At 39.6% G+C, this 22,396-nt stretch overlaps 1 protein-coding gene across 1 annotated transcript; it reads right to left on the reverse strand.

Moving 5' to 3' along the window:
• Window positions 1–250: 250 nt before the first annotated feature.
• Window positions 251–22,204, reverse strand: insig2 (insulin induced gene 2). Its single transcript, XM_043694003.1, has 6 exons — window positions 21,924–22,204; window positions 16,630–16,988; window positions 10,613–10,737; window positions 10,077–10,243; window positions 5,630–5,729; window positions 251–1,441 (listed from the first exon to the last, which is right to left on the reverse strand). Exons 2-6 carry the CDS (start codon window positions 16,877–16,879, stop codon window positions 1,400–1,402), a joined length of 684 nt encoding a protein of 227 aa, XP_043549938.1. The 5' UTR covers window positions 16,880–16,988; window positions 21,924–22,204; the 3' UTR covers window positions 251–1,399.
• Between the last annotated feature and the right edge of the window lie 192 nt (window positions 22,205–22,396).

The raw sequence follows: 22,396 nt of genomic DNA on the forward strand, positions 1-22,396 counted from the left end.
TCCGCCGGGTGCTCCGGTTTCCTCCCACAATCCAAAGATGTGCAGGTTAGGTGAATTGGCCATGCTAAATTGTCCATAGTGTTAAGTGTTGGGGAATAGGTCTGGGTGGGTTGCTCTTCGGAGGGTCGGTGTGGACTTGTTGGGCCGAAGGGCCTGTTTCCACACTGTAGGGAATCTAATCTAATCTAATCTACCATTAAAAAGCATCAAGGGTTGCACTATGTGACAAAACAGGACTGGAGCAGCCAGCTTTACTGAAATATATTTTATTGGAATATTCAGTATATATATTGAATAATAAATTAGTCTAAAATACTTGAGGCTAAATGATTTTATCCCACTTACAAATGAAAGTCTTCTTTGGAAAAAAAAGCCCCATGAAAGAACTTCACAAAACTGACAAAATAAGAACAATTTGCATTATCATTTTGTACATAAATTTCTTTAACTTACAGGCTTATAATTTTACATTTGGCTGCTACGTAAGATGTCCTTACCACAAATGAAAACCTTATATTCTCAAAGCATGTAGTAATATGCGTTCTTAAATTTTACAGAAGTGAAATGAAAATGCAGATCAATCTTCAATATGTTGAAGGAGATGTTCAAGTCCCACTAAACTAGTTAATCACAGACATCACAATGTTTTGAAGTATCAACAGAGTATATTGCTTCAATAGTACTACACATTTCTGCACGTATGTTGGTTCAGAAGTTTCATGCATCTGTAAATACTATATTTCTATTGCTACATTAGGATTCTAAGAATGGGGATGAGCCAAAATTCAGATGTTACATTCCTTCTCAGGCAACATATTATGAAATATTATCTTTATACAAAATATATTTGAAAAAAAATCAGATATTAATTTTGCACTTCATTCAAATATTAATCATCTGAAGTTTTAAAGATTTATAAATGAACCCATGCAAGCTGACACTTTTTAAAAAATGTAAATTTTAAAGATATTTAAAAATTGAACTAGCTAAATAATTGTAGGATTCTATTCAATGACTATCTTAAATGAAGTATAAAATCTGAAACTTTTGCTCATCCAGATTGAAACTAAAAGAGCAATGAAATCACATACTTGTTTAGAACCGCACATCAGCAGTTATGTTTCAAAATATTTCCATGGGATTAAAATGAACATTTTCCATGTAATAAGACTGAATCTAGAGTTGCGTGTAGCTGTATGATGTTGCATGTGTATTTGCTACACAATGATTTACAGGACATTTTATACCACGAGCAATCACAGATTGCAGCTCATGTAGCAGTGAAAAAAACTGCAATTTTGAAACCAAAAACCTTATTTACAGCTTTTTACATTCATTTGGCATATCATCTTTAATTCCAATTGTCTATATGAAATCTTCAAATTTCCACAATAGTACATCAATCTTGATGAGGCTTCTCTGGAATAACTTTACACTCATACTGTAATCAGAAAGAAAACACAAAGAGATCATGGTAAATAAATTGTACAAAACCTGAAGACTATCAATTATGAACGTTGTGTTATTTCTTTACTTGTAAAGTCACCTATAAATTCAACTGGAGTATTAAAGAATAGAAGAAAACATTGCAAATGCAAAATAATGAAGATGCTGGCAACCTGAAAGAAAAGCACAAAATGCTAGAAACAATTAACAGGTCAGACATCATCAGTAGAGAAATGCAGGGTTCACATTAAGGATCACTGACCTGAAACATTAACTGTTTTACCCCACAGATGCTGCCTGACCTGCTGAACGTTTCCATTATCACTTCAAGTCTACAACCCATGCTATCAATAAGACAAGTAGACAGGCAGGGGGCATGGCTGCCTTGCTTGTAAGAATGAAATTAAATCAATAGAAGAAATGACGTATGGTCAGAAGACATATGATCTGTATGGGTAGAGTTGAGGTACCGCTAGGGTAATTACATACAGGCCTTCTGTGAGGCAGAAAATAAACCAGGAGAGAGAAAAGACATGTAGGAAAGGCATTATTACAATAATTATGGTGGACTTCAATATGGTGGTCGTCTGAGAAAATCAAGTTGGTAGCAGGTCCCAAAAAATGTGGAAGGTCTACAAGATCTTTTTTTGGAACAGCTTGAGGTTGAGCCCATGAGGGAACAGGCAATTCTGTATTTGGTGATGTGTTCCAGACTGACTTGTCATGGAGCTTAAGGTAAAGGTACGCCAAGAGCAGTGCTCACAATACGATAGAATTCACCCTGCAGCTTGAGAGAGAGAAGCTGGAATCAGATGTAACAGTATTACAATTGAATAAAGGCAATAACAAAGACACTGAGGGGGAGTTGGCATGAGTTAATTGGAAAGGGGGAGGGGGCCTAGCAGCAAATAAGATGGAGTAGCAATAACAGGAATTTCTGGGGGTAATTTGGGAGGCACAGCAAAAAATTCACTCCAGGGAAGAAGAAGCTAAGAGCATGAGGCAACCATGACAGACAAGGGAAGTCAAAGACAGCATAAAAGCATACAATGGAATGAAGTTTACTGGGAAGCCAGAGGATTGAAAAGCCTTTCAAAATCAGCAGAGGACAGCTAAAAAAGCAAAAAGGCAAGGAGAGAAGGTGAAATGAAGGTACACTAGCTACTAATATAAAATAAAATTGCAAGAGTTTTTTTTAGATATATAAAAGACAAGAGTCAGGAGTGGATATTGGACTTACTGAAAAATTAGATGAGAAAAGTAAAAATGCTACAGAAAAAGTAGTTTGCATCAGTCTTCACAGTAGAAGACACCAACAGCATACCAGAACTTTGAGAGCGTTAAGAATTAGGGATACATATAATCGCTATCACGAAGGACAAGGTGTTGGGAAAGCTGAAAGGTCTGATGGTGGATAAATCACCCAGACAGAATGGACTACACCCCAGACTTCAACTTTCTGAAGGAGATAGCTAAGGTTTTGGTGGTGATCTTTCAGGAATCATTGGAGTCACAAAAGAAGTAGAAAACAGCTAATGTAACACCCCCTGACTAAGGAGGGAGGCAGACAGAAAACAGGTAATTACAGACTAGTTAGCCTGACCTTGATTGTCGATAAGATCGGATAGTCCATTAAGGATGAGATTGTGAAGTACTTGCAAAGTGTGCGGTAAAATATGACTGAGTCAGCATAGCGTCATCAAGGACAGGTCATGCCTGACAAATCTATTAAACGTCTTCGAGGAGGTAACAAACATGTTAGACAAAGGAGAGCCAGTGGACATTATCTATTTGGATTTCCAAAAGACCTTTGATAAGGTGCTGCACAGGAAGCTGCTAAACAAGAGAAGAGCGCATAGTATTAGGGCAAGATACTGGCGTGGATAGAGAATTGGCTGACTGGCAGAAAACAGAGTATAAAGTCATCTTTTTCAGGATGACAGCTGGTGGATAGCAATGTACCACAGGAGTCAGTGTTGGGACAACTATTCACATTAATTGTTAACAATCTGGACAAAGGAGTGAGGACATTGTGTCACCTGCAAACTTACAACAAAGATAAGTGGAGGGACAGGTGATGTTCAGGAAGCAAGAGACTGCAGAAGGACTTGGCATGGTTAGGACAGTGAGCAAAGAAGTGGCAGGTGGAATACAAAGTGCAAGTATGAGGTTATGCACTTTGGTAAGAAAAATAGGCATAGACTACTTTCTAAATTTGATGGCTTTGAGAATCTGAAGCACAAAGAGAATCCTAGTTAGGTTTCTCTTAAGGTTAATATGGAGTTCAGATGGCAGTTAGGAAAGGAAAATGTAATTTTGGCTTTCATTACAAGAGGGCTAGAAAAAGAGCAGGGATGTACTGTAAGGCTCTGGTCAGACTATCTGGAAATATTGTGAGCAGTTGTGGACCTCATATCAAAGGAAGGATATACTGGCCTTGGGAGGGATCCAGAAGAGGTTTACAACAATGATCCCAGGAATTAAGTGCTTGTCATATAAGCAGTTGAGAACTCTGGGTCAATGAGGTTTAGAAGGTTAAGGGGGATCTCACTGAAAGTTACAGAATACTGAGAGGCCTGAACAGAACAGAGAAGATGGTTCCATCAGTAGAAAAGACTAGAACCCGAGGGCACACCCTCTGAAAGAATTATCCTTTAGAACTGAGACAAGGAGGAATTTCTTCATACAGAGGGTGATGAATCTGTGGAACTCATTGCCACAGATGGCGGCAGTGGCCAAGACAGAGTGTCTTTGAGACAGAGATTCGTTCTTGATTAGCAGGGATTCAAGAGTTATCAGAAAAGACAGGAGAATGGGGTTGAGAAATGCATCAGCTATGATTGAATGGCAAAGCAAACGCGATGAGCCAAATTGCTTAATTTTGCTCCTATATCTTATGGTCTATTGTGGAGATTGCTTTATCCAATTAATTTGAAGAATCTCCATCTAAACAGTCCACGGCGGCACGGTGGCACAGTGGTTAGCGCTGCTGCCTCACAGCGCCAGAGACCTGGGTTCAATTCCTGCCTCAGGCGACTGACTGTGTGGAGTTTGCACGTTTTCCCCGCGTCTGCGTGGGTTTCCTCCGGATTCCTCCCATAGTCCAAAGATGTGCAGGTCAGGTGAATTGGCCATGCTAAATTGCTCGTAGTGTTAGGTAAGGGGTAAATGTAGGAGTATGGGTGGGTTACGCTTCGGCGGGTCGGTGTGGACTTGTTGGGCTGAAGGGCCTGTTTCCACGCTGTAATGTAATCTAATCTGTAATCTAATCTAATCCAATTACAAAAGTTATCAGAGCGTGCAGAAATGTCTTTAGTTTTCTATCATATTTCCATTTTCAAATCAGATGTGACTCTGCACAAAGAAAATCTCTAAAATACAGAACTGAACATTCCTCCTTTCCCTGGATTTGGGCTTTGTTTGATGGAATGTCCTCTTCCACAATGATGTATAGTTTTCTGTTTTCACCAACTGCATTAATGACTTGAGGAAGGCACTGAGACAACCCTTATCTCAATTCCAGACTTTTTTTTATTGCATTCAAATTCCATCATTTGCTACCCTCAGAACATTACCCAAATCTCCAAATTACAGTCAGTCCTCCATATTTGCAAGGGTTCCATTCCTGAGAATCCTAATGATTGATGAAATTTGCAAATGCAAAGCTATTTGAAATGGTTAAAATGGCTAAAAATATAGCAGATGCAGAGTTTTTGTCCACAGATGTTATTTCTTGTTATTACTTAATTTTTAGTGTGGATGGGCAAATTCACGATTCATGACTTTGCAGATACAGAGGATTTACTGTAATAGTCTAGCAATACTAAGATTACACCATCACCTCTCCACATAAATTATTCTAGCTGCTTGTGATAGAGGTTGGTGCAGTTATAATTTCACTTCAATTATAAAAGGAAGCATAAAACTTACACACTCAGCACAACATAGAAAGCATCTGACAAGTATATAAAAGAAAACTGATTCATTAAATAAAGAAAGCATTTCTCTAGTTCCATTTTGTATAAAGTGCTATCTTAGAATAAAAAATACAAACTAACCAGTTTGGTTGAGGCCCAGATTTTATTCTCTTTTAATCAGAAAATCCCGAAACAATGGAGAGACTATGCGTAAACATCCACTGAACACAAATCAACTGATAAAAAAGGTGTGCCAATTTACTCACCATTGCTAACTGGCGTCCTATATTTCCCATTGTTATTCCACCAGCAAAAAATATACAAGGTAACCAAGACCGAACATAAAGAAAATCCGGAGATGTATATCTACAAAACAAGGTGTAATAATTCGTTTCCCAATATTGAGATATCCAGTTAACTCAAATCTCTAATGTAAAATTTTGAAAAATGTGTGTAACTTCCAGTACACTTTTAACTCTTTATTAGCAAGTTTGGAATTAACATTATTTATTATAAATCTGAATTTAATGCAAACCTATACACATGAATAAAGACCAGACATCAGTCCAAATGAATTAAGGGGAAGTATTTCTCAATATATACTAACTTTGCACAGTTCAGACTATGCTGTGTTAAAAGCATGTATCACTGATACAAAACACAAATTCATCTAAACATACACACTACATAGAATTTAATTGCTAAACAATTGCTGCAGTTTTAAAAGCAAATAAAACTCCTTAGACTACCAGGTTTGCAAACTTCAACTTCAGTTTACACTTCAAGATGAAGCAAACCTTTTCACTCCTGTGACTTGAGTGTACGCAGACAATCATTTTGAATTATTTAGTGTTTGTCAAATTTTTCCAATAAATTCTCAAAAAACCTGTACAATTTCTTGATTTTATACAGTGAATAGACAGGTGATGGAGAGGTGGGAGTTCAGACCCTCAGCAAACAGATTCCCACTTTATTAAGTTGTTGCATTGCCTCTGATAGCTTAGGGATGTCAAATGTGCTTTTGCTGATTTCCTTTAAATTAACCCACTAATTCCCTACTGGCCTCTCTCCCTGACATACTTATACAGAAAGAAAAATCTGGAAAGCATTTTAAAACCAGAGTACCTTTTCAAAAGGATTTTTTTTTTTTACAAAAGTCTTTAAAAATACAGAAGAGGGGCAATGAAAAACAGATATTTGCTTGTCGTTTAGGTGCAATTCCAGCAGTGACACTACAAATTATAGGCGCAAACTTTAAATTTTTATTTAAGTTATTTGTGAAATGTGGGCAAGGCTAACAAGGCCTAGAATGGTTGCCTATTTCTGATTACCCTCAACATGCTAAGCCACTTTTTTGAACCACTGCAGTCCACATGGTGTAGACACATCCAGGGATCGTCAGAAGAAGATTCAGGGTATATACCCAGTGACAATGAAGGAAGTGATATGGTTTCAAATTATATTGATGTGTGGTTTAGAAGGGAACTTGAAGATGGTAATGTTACCCTGGATCTGCTGCCCTTGTTCTTTTCAGTGGTAGAGGTTATGTATTTGGAAGATGCTTTGGGTGAATGCATAGCAAGTAGAAGTGCAGCTTGTTGGCCACCTCAGTAGTGAAAGGAATAAAAGTTGAAAGTGTAGGATCACATGCTAATCGAGCAGACTACTTTGTTCTGGATGGCATGAAGTTTTTTGAATGTTGTTAGAGCTACCCTCATATAGACAAGTAAAGATTAACCCAGCAGACATCTGATTTCTGCCTTGTAGATAATGGACATGCTGTAGGGAGTTAGGAGGCAAGCTATTTGCTATAGAATTCCCAGCCGCTCACCTGCTTTTGGAGCTGTTTCATTTAGAGCATCTTCCTTTGTGCTTTCCCCATTTCCTGATGGCTTCAGATTTACTAAGGAAGCCACATTTGGTGAAATGCTACCTTGATGTCAAGGGCAATCAGCCTCCCACCTCCCCTCTTAAAGATATAAAATGTCTGCAGAATTTCAGACATCTGCAAATTTGTGTATTTAACCTATCTACCATTTTCTTATTTTTAACAGCTTATCTATGGTAGAATATTAAATTGAAAATTGTTACCAACAGCTGCAATGACAATGAAAGCAAAATTGAAAGTAAAAATGAATGTCAAAACAGTAGTGATAATTATTGTTTTGCATAATAGAGAAAGGTATGTAGTGCAATTTCTCCATAGGGTCAGTACAGGGACCACTGGTTTTCATAATACATACTATGACCTAGGCTTAAGGACTGCAGGGCATGATTTTAAAATGTAGGATAACATGAAAGTTGGCAATATTGCAATAAACAAAAGAGGATGTACACGAGCTGTTGCAATGGTCAGACATGTGACAGATAAAATTTCATTCAGAGACGTGTGAGGTGATGCATTTTGGTAGACAGCACATGGAAATAAAGGATTCAATTTGAAAAAGGGTGAAGGAGCAGATGCATACAAAATGAAGTAGCTTCAGTTACTCCTTATTAAGGCATATAGTACAGTCCAGTTAAATAGGGGCATGGAGTGCAAAAGCAAGGAGATTTCGGTTATCCTTTCTGAAATTCTCATTCAGCTTCAATGAAGTAGTGTACCTAATTTTGAAGACAAGTCTCACAAGATGTGAAAACATTTAGAGAGGGTACAAAAAAATTCATAAGAGTGGTCCCTAGGAACAAGGATTGTCAGTTACATAAATCAATTGGTAAACACAGGAATAGGCCATTCAGCCCCTCTGCCATTCTAGGCCATGCTGATCATCCACCTCAAAAACATTTCCCTGCAGAATCCCCTGATGTTATTAGTATCCTCAAATCCTATTTTGAACATTATTAATGACTGAGCTCCCACTGCCCTCTGAGATAGACCATTCCAAAGATTAAATATCCTCAGAAGAAACAAAGTCCTTAATTTTTTTTTCAAATTAACCTGTCCAGGGATGTTATGATATGCGTCTGGAGCAGATAGAACTCAAACCTGGGCTTCGTAGTGCAGATGTATGGGCACTACTACAGCATCACTAGAGTCCTCAATTAAGTTGGGGATTTGTTTTTTTTTATTTAATCTATTTTTCTAAGCAATACATTCACAGATGTTATTACACACCTCTGAATCAGATGGGACTTGAACCTAGGTATTCTGGTCCAGTACAGTTGGGGTTTTCACCTTAATGGAGATTTGATGCAGCTGCTCAAGATTATGAGCAGGCTGAAGCAGATAGGGAGAAACAGTTCTCACTGGCAGAAGTGTCAGAACCCAAAAAAGATCATTAAGGATGAATGGCAGAAAAACCAAGACAACATGAAAGAAAAGGACTTCACAAGATTGATTCCAGAGATAAGGGGGTGGTTTTATGAATTAGCAGTTTAGGCTTATATACTCAAGTTTAGAAGAATGAGAGATCTAATTCATACATAAAATATTGAAGGGATTGACAAAATAAACATACAGAGGATGCATTCTCATGTGGGACAATCTTGAACGAGAAGTCAAGAGTTTTAGGATAAGGGATAGCAAGTTTTAAACAGAGCTAAGAAGAAATTACTTCTCTCGAGGGATCATGAAAATCACTACTCTAGAGTAAGGTGAAGCCTGAGTAACTATTAAACTGACCCCATACTTACTTCACACACACCCAAACATCCCTCCCAAACCACTTCAGTAACCCCCCCCACAACATCATGACCAGACCTAATACAGTTCTCAGGACGTGACTCTCCTATACACCACCATCAGACCCAACCAGGCCCCCTGATGCCTGATCTGACCCAATCCCACTATGCCCTTGGACCTGACCCAATATGTCTTATGCCTTCGCCAGAAATTAACCTCCCCCCAGACGCAACATCCACTCTCCCCATTCCCTGGCAGACTCTACTTTTCCCATCCATCCCAACCTACCCTAAACATTACATCACTTAATTTGCCACTGTGCATCCTACCCCCTTGGCATCCTATCCACTTAGCACCCTACCCCTGACATCGTACCTCCTATTCACCTGGAATCCTACCCTGCCCAGCTGAAATTACCCCTTATATGTCTGGCACTTATCCCCTCCTTAATTGACACCGGGACACCACATGCACCTGCCATCCTAATATCTTTCCCTTATGAACTTAACCATTTGACAGCAGCTGTCACTATGGTTCTGAGGACCTTTGAATTTCAGAAGACAGTTACTATGGAAAGAGGACATTTTCCTTCCCACACCAGAAACGAATGACCAGAATGGAGGTATAGCTCCGTATTTCTGAGACAACCCTGATTAGTATCTTGCCTTAGAAACACAAAGGTCCATTTGTTCAAATAAGGGCCATGGTTGCAATCTCCTCTCATCGGAAGATCCGGCCCAATACTATACATTCCCCAGGCACAATCATTCCAGGAAAAAGTCTGGAACATTGCAGAAAACAAAACAGACTCTACAATCTTTGAAAAACCAGGCCTGCATTTACTCACTATAAATAAAGCTCCATGCATGTATTTTCATTAAAGATACAAAGTGTGAACTTATGGCTTGTAAATCATTTGGTTGGACATTACAACATTGAACTATAATGCTCCGTATATAGGTTTTATTGACAACAACTGAGTTGTCTACAATTTAGTTTTATAGAGTAATCAAGTTGATAGCCACAGAAGATGTAATTTTACGAGAGAAACAGAAACTTTCAAAGTCAGATATGTTCTATTTTGTACTTACTGGTAAACACCATTGTAGACTAAAAGTTGAGTGACCAGTGTGGCAAGAAAAGCAATTCCTATGCCAAGCCCAAAGCCACTTCGAGATCTATCAAAAGTCCACCACAATCCAATGGAAAGTGCTGCCAAAGTAAGGGACAACTGCATATTGTTGGCAAAATCCACCTTCTATGAGAGACTTGTTAAGGTTTACTGGATAAAAACAGCATTTAATACTGACTTTTATTCTATAAACTATTTATCTGATACAAAATTATTTTTGTACAGTTTATCAGTCATCTCAGAGAAAGCTTCTTCTATCAGAAACTATACTCCATCTCAATGTTAAATGCAATTTTGTAGAAGTAATTTTTCAAAAAATAAATCTACAGAGATTCATCCTAAATTTCCAAACAGTCACTTTTCAACTTTATTGATAAGTTTATTGCCAGGCATAGGCTAACACATTTTATGACTAAGATTGCAGGATATTTTTCAAAGAGAACTGTGAAAAAGAATATTTATAATTCGCAGTTTGTAAAACAAAGACAAGGATACAGCACTAGCATGGTTTATCCCAACAAAGACTGCAACACAACGCATTACACTGGACCATTCCCTCTTGAATTTGTGTGGCTCTCCCAGATGGCTGTCAATGCATGGGTAAAGCAAACCAATCACAGCTGTAGGAACAGAAAAACAGCATTGATTTGTATGACCTAAAATAGCGTCTTTTTGCATACAAGACTTTCAGGTTACTACAGTTCAACAACCTAACCAATCCAAACAAATAAAAAAACTGTTGTTTCAATAGACATAAATTCAGCTAACACAATGTAATATACAACTTAAGACAAATAAACAACAATGCCAAGTGGACAAGCTCTTGAGGATTCATCAAAATATAGGACTTCGATTGTCAAGATAGGTAATTATTATAAGAAAACACAATGTGCCTATATTACAAGCAACAGTAGTTTTCCTTTACAAAAATTGCTTTTATATGCTGATTTTTGTAATTTTGTTTTCAGATTATACACCCTGCCCCACATCCAACTTCCTTCCTAATGATTCACTAATAAACATTTGCCACATTACTCTAATAGCATCAACACAGGAAACACAGATTCCCCATTGATTTACTTTTTTTCTTTTTCCTTCCTGTGAAAGCCCTTCACCACATTCCATTTCATCACCAATATCAGGAACTTGGGATGTTTTCATTCTATAAACCAAGACTGTATTCATAAATCATTGCTCCCCTTAGATGACATTTTCAAAGCTTACACAGAATTGTGAATTTGTTATGCAACTTTCAAAATCCTAAATTAATTTATTTCTATCTGTTTAAACATGATTATAAATTGCATGTTTTTCTCAAAGTTAAACTCGCCCATGGAATCACAAGTATTCCCACTGCTCTACAAATTTCATTAAGCTATAATTTGAACAAACTTGCACAATGCAACTAAATCAGTTATAAAATGTTATATTTAATTATGGCAAAATATGGTAGTAACATGCTCACAGGGCAAATTCCAAGGAACCTTTTTGATTTACGTTTACTGAACTAATACATGCTCCAAGACGGCACCGGCACTGTAGGTACTAATCGGGCTCAACGAAGCCCATCTGCTCCAAGCCTGCTATATCACTTCTCTATGCACTTTGGTCTTTTTTCCTTCTTCCTTCATTCATCTTTGAGGCTGGAGTGGAGTTGGCAGGCAGTGGCTGCGCCCAGAGCAGGGACTCCCGGCAGTAGTAGTGCCTGGAGCAAGGACTCCTGGAGGAGGTCGACTCAGAGACTGGGCTTTTGGCAGGGATGGTGCCTGGAGTAGAGATTCCTGGGGGCAGTGGGCCCACAGCCTGGACTCTAGGCAACTGCAGTGCCCAGAGCAGGGACTCCTAGCAGTGGTAGGCCCAGAGCCTGGATTCATGGCAGTGTCAATGAGGTAGCAGCATCAGCTGAGCCAGGGTTTCCTGGGGCATCAACGTCATCGTTGGTGCTCCCAGAACGGGATTCCTTGGGGATCGCAACACCTTGCGTAGATCTTGCAGAAGCCCTAAAGCCCTCGTATGAACAGAAGATGAACTTTTATTTAAGTGATTTCTTTTTATCCTTATTGTACATCAAAATGGTGCTGGATTGTGGTAACAAAACACTTTTCATCTTCAAGATATATGTGATAATAAATAAATCATTCATTCATTATAATAAATTAGCCCAGAACATTCATCATTCACAACCAATAACACAGGAAGGGAAAAGATTGAGAGTCTGAAGGGAGATTACAGAGAGTGAGGCAGGAATTTATAAAGGAGGTCCTCGAGAGTAGTAATATCTGGATTACTCCCAGTATGAGTTAGTGAGGACAGAAAGAGGAGGATACAGCAGATGAATGCATGGCTGAGGAGCCGGTGTATGGAAGAAGGATTCACATTTTTGGATCACTGGAATCTCTTTCGGGGTAGAAGTGACCTATACAAGGAGGACGGATTGCACCTAAATTGGAAGGGGGCTAATATACTGGCAGAGAAATTTGCTGGAGCTGCTCGGGAGGATTTAAACTAGTAAGGTGGGGGGGTGGGACCCAGGGAGATAGTGAGGAAAGAGGTCAATCTGAGACTGGTACAGTTGAGAACAGAAGCGAGTCAAACAGTCAGGGTAGGCAGGGACAAGGTAGGACTAATAAATTAAACTGCATTTATTTCAATGCAAGGGGCCTAACAGGGAAGGCAGATGAACTCAGATCATGGCTAGGAACATGGGACTGGGATATCATAGCAATTACAGAAACATGGCTCAAGGATGGACAGGACTGGCAGCTTAATGCTCCAGGATACAATTGCTACAGGAATGCTAGAAAGGGAGGCAAGAGAGGAGGGAGAGTGGTGTTTTTGATAAGGGATAGCATTACAGCTGTGCTGAGGGAGGATATTCCTGGAAATACATCCAGAGAAGTTATTTGGGTGGAACTGAGAAATAAGAAAGGGATGATCACCTTATTGGGATTGTATTATTGACCTCCTAATAGTCAGAGGGAAATTGAGAAATAAACTTGTAAGGAGATCTCAGCTATCTGTAAGAATAATAGGGTAATAATGGTAGGGGATTTTAACTTTCCAAACATAGACTGGGGCTGCCATAGTGTTAAGGGATTAGATGGAGAGGAATTTGTTGAGTGTGTACAAAACAATTTTCTGATTCAGTATGTGGATGTACCAACTAGAGAAGGTGCAAAACTTGACCTACTCTCGGGAAATAAGGCAGGGCAGGTGACTGAGGTGTCAGTGGGAGAGTAATTTGGGGCCAGTGGCCATAATCCTATTAGATTTAAAATAGTGATGGAAAAGGATAGACCACATCTAAAAGTTGAAGTTATAATTTGGAGAAAGGCCAATTTTGATGGTATTAGGCAAGAACTTTCAAAAGCTGATTGGGGACAGATGTTCGCAGGTAAAGGGACGGCTGGAAAATGGGAAGCCTTCAGAAATAAGATAACGAGAATCCAGAGAAAGTATATTCCTGTTAGAGTGAAAGGAAAGGCTGGTAGGTATAGGGAATGCTGGATGACTAAAGAAATTGAGGGTTTGGTTAAGAAAAAAAAGGAAGCATATATAAAGTTTAGACAGGATAGATCGAGTGAATCCTTAGAAGAGTATAAAGGAAGTAGGAGTATACTTAAGAGGGAAATCAGAAGGGCAAAAGGGGGACATTAGATAGCATTGGCAAATAGAATTAAGGAGAATCCAAAGGGTTTTTACAAATACATTAAGGGTAACTAGGGAAAAAATAGGGCCCCTCAAAGATCAGCAAAGCGGCCTTTGTGTGGAACCGCAGAAAATGAGGGAGATACTAAATGAGTATTTTGCATCAGTATTTAAAGGGGAAAAGGATATGGAAGATACAGAATGTAGGGAAATAGATGGTGATACCTTGCAAAATGTCCATTTTACAGAGGAGGAAGTGCTGGTTGCCTTGAAATGCATAAAGGTGGATAAATCCCCAGGACCTGATCAGGTGTACCCGAGAACTCTGTGGGAAGCTAGAAAAGTGATTGCAGGGCCTCTTACTGAGATATTTGCATCATTGATATCACAGGTGAGGTGCTGGAAGACTGGAGGTTGACTAATGTGGTGCCACTGAAGGATGGTAAGGACAAGCCAGGGAACTATAGACTGGTAAGCCTGACCTTGGTGGTGGGCAAGTTGTTGGAGGGAATCCTGAGGGACAGGATGTACATGGATTTGGAAAGGCAAGGACTGATTAGGGATAGTCAACATGGCTTTGTGCATGGGAAATCATGTCTCACAAACTTGATTGAGTTTTTTGAGGAAGCAACAAAGAAGATTGATGAGGGCAGAGTGGCAAATGTGATCTATATTCAGTAAGGCATTCGACAAGGTTCTTTATGGGAGACTGGTTAGCAAGATAAGATCTCACAGAATAGAGAGAGAACTAGCCATTTGGATACAGAACTGACTCAAAGGTAGAAGACAGAGGGTGATGGTGGAGGGTTGTTTTCAGACTGGAGGCCTGTGACCAGTGGAGTGCCACAACGATCGGTGCTGGGTCCTCTACATTTTGTCATTTACGTAAATGATTTGGATGCGAGCATAAGAGGCACAGTTAGTAAGTTTGCAGATGATACCAAAGTTGGAGGTGTAGTGGACAGCAAAGAGGGTTACTTCTGATTACAACAGGATCTTGACCAGATGGACCAATGGGCTGAGAAGTGGCAGATGGAGTTTAATTCAGATAAATGCGAGATGCTGCATTTTGGGAAAGCAAATCTTAGCAGGACGGATACACTTAATGGTAAGGTCCTATGGAGTGTTGCTGAACAAAGAGACCTTGGAGTGCTGGTTCATAGGTCCTTGAAAGTGAAGTCGCAGGTAGATAGGATAGTGAAGGTGGCATTTGGTATGCTTTCCTTTATTGGTCAGAGTATTGAGTACAGGATTTGGGAGGTCATGTTGTGGCTGGACAGGACATTGGTTAGGCTCCTGTTGAAATATTGCGTGCAATTCTGGTCTCTGTCCTATCGGAAAGATGTTGTGAAACCTGAAAGGGTTCAGAAAAGATTGACAAGGATGTTGCCAGAGTTGGAGGATTTGAGCTAGAAGGAGAGGCCTGGGGCTGTTTTCCCTGGAGCATCGGAGGCTGAGGGATGACATTACAGAGGTTTACAAAATTATGAGGGGCATGGATAGGGTAAATAGACAAAGTCTTTTCCCTGGGGTTGGGGAGTCCAGAACGAGAGGGCATAGGTTTAGGGTGAGAGGGGAAAGATATAATAGAGACCTAAGGGGCAACGCTTTCACACAGAGAGTGGCACGTATATGGAATGAGCTGCCAGAGGAAGTGGTGAATGCTAGTACAACTGCAACATTTAAGAGGCATTCGGATGGGTATATGAATAGGATGGGTTTGTAGGGATATGGGCCAGGTGCTGGCAGGTGGGACTAGATGGGGTTGGGATATCTGGTCGTCATGGTCTGGTTGGACCGAAGGGTTTGTTTCCATGCAGTACATCTCTATGACTCTAAATGTGGGAAAAATAAAGATGTTTTACTGCAACTGCAAATGTATTGGTGTTTCAAAATATTTCAATCATTCAGCAAGCCGCATAGGAACTAATTTAAATAAATTATTGAATTGATCCATATTACAAAATTTGTTTTAATCAATTACTATCATCTTTTACTTTTGGCATTAAATTTACCATATGGAGATGTGATCAACAGCAAAACAGATTATGTGCGATAAGGAAAATCTGTACCCATAACAAGGAAATGAAAAATGTTGTTCTTTTCCCCCTCTAATGTCTTCAGCCACCTGCCAATAACTAAGAATGGTTATTGAGAGGTGTTCAAATATTAGGGAAGCTCAAACTTTGCACTGTGGTGTTACTCAGTCACACAAATGCTCTGTTCTCTCAATATATTTCATTGCAATTCGTATCATGATTGCTCTAAAAATGATTTTATTGCAGCCTTGATAGGTCAAATTTCCAAATAATTTAACTTGTTTATAGATGAGAGTGCGTCAGGAAGATCTGCACAATAAATTTCAACATTTAAAATATTTAAAATAACATCGCTAAATCATTCAACTACATGAAGAGTGAGAGATCAGTAACAAGGGCATAGCATGAACTAGTTTGGAACAACAACAGCTTTCTGGCCATCTTCACATATTACCAGAATGAATTAATAGGTCTTTAAAAAGAACATAAAAATAAAAACTACCTTGTAAACTTATAGATGTATAAGGGCTTTTACAAGGTAAACTTATGTATAAACTTATACATCTTGGCACCATTTTGCTGGAGACTCCAAAAACGGACTCTCAAACTGACATGTCGAAACAAAAATGCTTGAAAATAAAAGCTATTATGATGTTAGTTGTTTTTGGCGATCGGGAGGGATGATTGAAATCATGATGGATGAAACACATGCCCTTATGTAAAACGTTTGCTTAAGAGTGAAACTGATTTACTTTCAATTGTTTGCAACATCACTGCAGACATTTCTGTAAATACAATATCACAAAACAGAATGTGATCACTTACCCGATGCCGTACCACAACATGGTGGAACCCACCAAGCGGAAGAGAAAATGCTGGCAATCACATCAGGGGGAAAAAGAGTAACATTTCTTTGTATCTGTAGCAAGTTCAATACAAGTGCTAAGAACACACCAATAGAAAAAAGGACCACCCCTCGGATAAGCAAATTCATGTTCTGCTTTGTAATAGCAGAAAGGTAGTGGCCATGTCTGATCTGGACAGTCGTGGCTTTGGTTCTTTCTTCCTCTGCCATTGAGACGTGTACTTGAGTATCTATTTTCTTACAGATGATATTGACTGCAAGAGTAGACTTCTACTTAGCCAGATCTATCTTCACTCTTTAATTCACATTATGTATCCACCTAAAAGAATTGAACGAGAATATGATATATAATTGCTTTGGCAAACAATAATAAAACAATAATTTCTGTATAATAGTCGTCCCTTCACAAGCAAATTAACTTTTGACCTGTAGAATACTTGTGACAAGAAATATAATAGGTTTTGATGCAGCGAACAGTGAAGTCACGATGTCACCAGAAAGAGGCCAAACCGTATTGATGATCAGGCCACACTTTCATATTATCAAGTTGTGATTGACATTTTCATGGGTAGAAGGGTGTGGGTGACAAATCTGGAAGACCACCCACAGAACATGGGCCTCTAGCAAAGGTGTTATTGAATGAGGTGGGGAGATTAGCAATGAAATGTGAAAATGAGCCATTATGCTCATCCATCTATTCAAAGAGAAAAAATTGTAGCTTTTTCAGCTGTTTCCATCAGTCCTTTTTTTTGGGACTTTGGATCTGATTGTTCCCAGCTTCATGCCGTGGACAGATCCAACACAACAGGTACTGCACTGAAATTACACTGGCAACTGAATTATGTTACAGGACCCTGCTATACAATGATAAATATATCACATACCTAGCAGGATTAGATTCTAAATTGTAGTTCTAAACCAATAACTTCTAACCTAATAACAGATTACCTGATCTATAAGAATGATTCAAAAACAGGTATTGGTGTATTCCAAAACCATTTTTAGCTCTCTGCAAAAACATAAATGACAATTTTAAAAAGGTATCGGAGGAACTCTACTGTCTGTTCTGAATGGTTCATGTTAAAAGTTCTATTGCTCAAGCATTTTCTGAAATATACAGATTCCACGTAGAACATAACAGCGCAGTACAGGCCCTTCGGCTCTCGATGTTGCGCCGACCTGTGGAACCAATCTGAAGCCTATCTATCCTACACTATTCCATTATCATCCATATGTTTGTCCAATGACCATTTAAATGTCCCTAAAGTTGGCAAGTCTACTACTGTTGCAGGCAGTGCATTCCACACCCCTACAACTCTGAGTAAAGAAACAATCTCTGACATTTGTCTTATATCTATTACCCCTCAATTTAAAACTATGTCCCCTCGCGCTAGCCATCACCATCCAAGGAAAAAGGCTCTCACTGTCCACCCTATCTAACCCTCTAATTATCTTGTATGTCTCAATTAAATCATGTCTCAACCTTCTCTCTAACGAAAACAGCCTCAAGTCCCTCAGCCTTTCCTCATAAGACCTTCCCCTCCATACCAGGCAACATCCTAGTAAATCATCTCTGCACCCTTTCTAAAGCTTCCACATCCTTCCTATAATGCGATGACCAGGACTGTACGCAATACTCCAAGTGCAGCCGCACCAGAGTTTGTACAGCTACAGCATGACCTCGTGGCCCCGAAACTTAATCCCTCTACCAATAAAAGCTAACACACTATATGCTCATGCTCATGCAATCCCTTTCATGAACAAATGGATTGCAAATAATCAGGCAAAGATCAAAATAATTTAAAGGTGAAAACTAAATAAATGTCTTCAAGGCTTGATAACAATCATTACTCTATAAAATATTCTACCTCTCCTGATTTCATATCCACAAATAGTATCATAGCTTCAATTTTTCTCCGGCAAATGGATCTTCTAGAGGAGTAAATGCAATATAACACCAGAAACTAGAAGGGAATAAAGAAGCAACGTCCAGGCACATATTCCTGATTAAAGAATTTCACATTTTCTAAGAAAATCCTGCTTTATCTTCAGAAAATCGAGATTCATGGTGAAATAATTTAAAAGTTGAACATTCTTCCACTGTTGCCTGTAGGTTTGGTTTACATTACCATCAATAAAATGAAAATTAAGTTTTTAAGCTGCTACATTAATGCCATATCAATACATTGACATTTAATCTGCTCTGTTCTTGTGAAAAGATCTCTAGTTTCTCCACTGACTTTATTACACTCTCAACCCATGTATTGTATACCAAGTTTTTTTTCTGCACTAATGCCATGTTTCAGCTGAGATGTTAAATGAACATCCAGTTCACTTTCAAAGTTAAATTAACAGGTCCAACAGAATTATTCAACAAACAGGTTCTGCCAATGAACTGGCTTACATTTAAACCTTCCTACCAAATTCATAAACCAAAACATTCAAAAAAGGCAAATTAAGTGACGGCAAATATGACTGAATGTTGAAATTTGCAATACAAATGGGAATAGTCATATATGCTGATATTATTTTAAAACTGAAGGCATACCAACCTAAAATTGTAGTTGGCAAACTGTTAGTCTACTCGTCAGTGTTTTCTTCACAAAGTTTATTGAGGCTATAATTTGAAACTATAAATGAACATTTCATAATTTAAAAATCATATTTTTAAATTATGAAATGTTCATTTATAGTTTCAAATTATAGCCTCAAACTTTGCGAAGAAAACACTGACAAATAGACCAACAGTTTGCCAACTACAATTGTAGGTTGGTATGCCTTCAGTTTTAAAATAATATCAGCTTATATGACTATTCCCATTTGCATTGTAAATATGAGGTTGCATGGCAGCTGAAAACTTCATGAATACTTTTAACCTGTTGAACTTATTTCTTCAATGTCATGTTTGAAAATTAGGTTCATTCTTTCCTTAACTGTATTGCACTTTAATAGATTACTGTGTTGATTTCTTCCAGAATCCTTGAAGAAATGTATAAATAGATAATAAACACAGTATAGCAGAAGTAACTAATTGCAAATATTAATTTCACCCTACAAAACAATTGAACAATTTTATATTGAAGTAGCAGTTCATATTTTGTAGATGTACAAAGTTAACATTTCAAATTGATGACTGATCATCAAAATTAAGAATCAGGAACCTGATAAAAAGGTCATTGCTTTGAAATATAGGGCAAAATTTTAAACTGTGGCAGGCTGTTCTCAAAAGGAAGTATAGTTTCACTCTCCTGCGTTTTGCTAATTCCCACATGATTGCAATTCAAACTTAAAGTTCCAGTGGCATGCATAGGAAACACGTGAGATCATGCAGTGGGGGAATCTTTACAGCGGTCAAAGTCCTCATCTGCTGATAACGTAACAGGTACTAATGGACTGCATTTATCTCTCCACCCTTCAGACACTCTGCTTGCATTCCTGATGAAGGGCTTTTGCCCGAAACGTTGATTTTCCTGCTCCTTGGATGCTGTCCGAACTGCTGTGCTTTTCCAGTACCACTCTAATCCAGAATCTGGTTTCCAGCATCTGCAGTCATTGTTTTTACCTATAAAAGAGCCTCCTGGAGAGGAAGGACCTTCTTCATGACAACTTGCTACATCAAGAGCAGAAAGGTGACTTCCTCCTAATTTAGTCATCCCATTAAACATATTTCACATTCTTCGACTCCATAAAATTCATCACACCCCATTAACTCTGCTGCATTCTCCACACATGCTGCCTGGCATGCTCAGTATTTCCAGCATTTTGTTTTTAACTTAAGCATATAGATGTATTAATACTTCTAAATTACATGGATTTTACTAATTGTGTAGCTAGATCCCTGACTTTGCAAATCTGATATTTAATAGTCATTTTATTGTTTGAAATAGTACATTATAGTTAATAGTTTACATTCCACTGAATTTAATTACATCCTGAATAACTGGGCCACACAACTAGCCATTTAATTTTATATCACAACAGTAAACTGGCTATGTATACATGTTTTCTTTTAAATCCTTTAGGTTGATGACTCAATCGTTTACATTCTTAACAGCATCCCAAAGCAGTTCACACAAAATGAATTCATGTTAGTCATTTGTATGTAGGTAAGTGCACAATCCATTTTGCACATAGCAAGAAGTTAGAAACAATGAGACAAGTGAATGTTTCCCTTATTCGTTGGTGCTGGCAGAGGGAAAAATTTTGTCAGGGCCCAAAGTGGGTGGCACGGTGGCTAGCACTGCTGCCTCACAGCGCCAGAGACCCGGGTTCAATTCCCACCTTAGGCGACTCTCTGTGTGGAGTTTGCACATTCTCCCCGTGTCTGCGTGGGTTTCCTCCGGGTGCTCCGGTTTCCTCCCACAATCCAAAAAAATGTGCAAGTTAGGTGAATTGGCCATGCTAAATTGCCCGTAGTGTTAGGTGAAGGGGTAAATGTAGGAGAATGCGTCTGGGTGGGTTACGCTTCGGCAGGTCGGTGTGGACTTGTTGGGCCGAAGGGCCTGTTTCCACACTGTAAGTAATCTAATCTAAAGAAAAGTATTCCGTCCTCTTCAAATATTACCAAGGGGGACTTTCATATCAAAATGAATAAAGCAGGGTTAGTTCGACATTTCAAGGATATTGAAAGGGTGCTCCCCGAAGGTTGAATTACATGGTGGAGGTTTGCTTCATGCTGGTCGAGGGGAGACCCCATCTCCTAACCTCCCCGTGAAATCAACAACAGCAACTCAGGATTTACTCTAATGACCTCGTTCTTGCGGTATGTGGTGTCAAACTCGGTTTCAAGAAAGTCCTAGTACTCGGGGGGGGGGGGGGGGGGGTGTCATGCATTATATCTCCTCGTATCAGTGCCAATTCGTGAAATAACACGAGCTCGAACAGTGCCAGGGTGAAGCAGGTTACCTCGCTAGCTGAGTGCTGCGGAAGGTCTGGGTAACACAGGGGTGCAATGACCCTCCCAAAACCGGTCAGTAGGTCCTCAACCTGGATCACCTCACCGCTGAAGGCACATCGGGGAGTTCACTTCAACCCTCATCGGACCACCCGCAGTTTTAATTAATATCGAACGTGAATCGACCAGAAAGGAGTTCCCGACCTTACCGACTGGTTTAACCCAAAGCCTTTCTGGCGCCCTGGGGCCCACACTACCTCACTCACTCTCCATCCCTCACACACCAGCTCCAACATCCACATCCACAGGCCAACACGCCACCTGCTCCCTTTCCTAAATAACTCCAGAACACACTCTCACCCGGTTCCGATCGGCTGCTGCAGCCGCGCCCCACGGCTCGAAGCTCGGGCCCTGATCGCAGAGGCCCAGGGCCCAGGCGTCTCTCTGCCTCCCTCTGTCTCCACCGCCGCTTCCGATCGACCGGACCGCGCACGCGCACAGCCACCGCCGCTTCCGATCGGCCGGACCGCGCACACCCAAACAAAGCGGACGCTCGCTCCCCAGCGTGACGCAAGGCGAGGCTCCCGCTTGGCGGTGAATGACAGCCCGCTGGAGGGCACGTCACTGCTGTGGTGAAAGCAATGACAGAAGATGCTGGAAACCACTTTCTGGATTAGTGGTGCTGGAAGAGCACAGCAGTTCAGGCGGCATCCAAGGAGCTTCGAAATCGACGTTTCGGGCAAAAGCCCTTCATCAGGAATAAAGGCAGTGAGCCTGAAGCGTGGAGAGATAAGCTAGAGGAGGGTGGGGGTGGGGAGAAAGTAACATAGAGT

Source organism: Chiloscyllium plagiosum, chromosome 7 (genome assembly GCF_004010195.1).
Source record: "Chiloscyllium plagiosum isolate BGI_BamShark_2017 chromosome 7, ASM401019v2, whole genome shotgun sequence".
NCBI classification, from domain to species: Eukaryota; Metazoa; Chordata; class Chondrichthyes; order Orectolobiformes; family Hemiscylliidae; genus Chiloscyllium; species Chiloscyllium plagiosum.

Excerpts from the sequence above, each read along its gene's own strand:
- insig2 (XM_043694003.1), bottom strand. The coding sequence starts at position 16,879 with ATGGCAGAGGAAGAAAGAACCAAAGCCACGACTGTCCAGATCAGACAT. Across the intron at positions 5,730-10,076 it reads GTCTACAATGGTGTTTACCA|ATATACATCTCCGGATTTTC; the intron begins GTAAGTACAAAA and ends CTTGTTTTGTAG. Across the intron at positions 1,442-5,629 it reads TAGGACGCCAGTTAGCAATG|TATGAGTGTAAAGTTATTCC; the intron begins GTGAGTAAATTG and ends TTCTGATTACAG.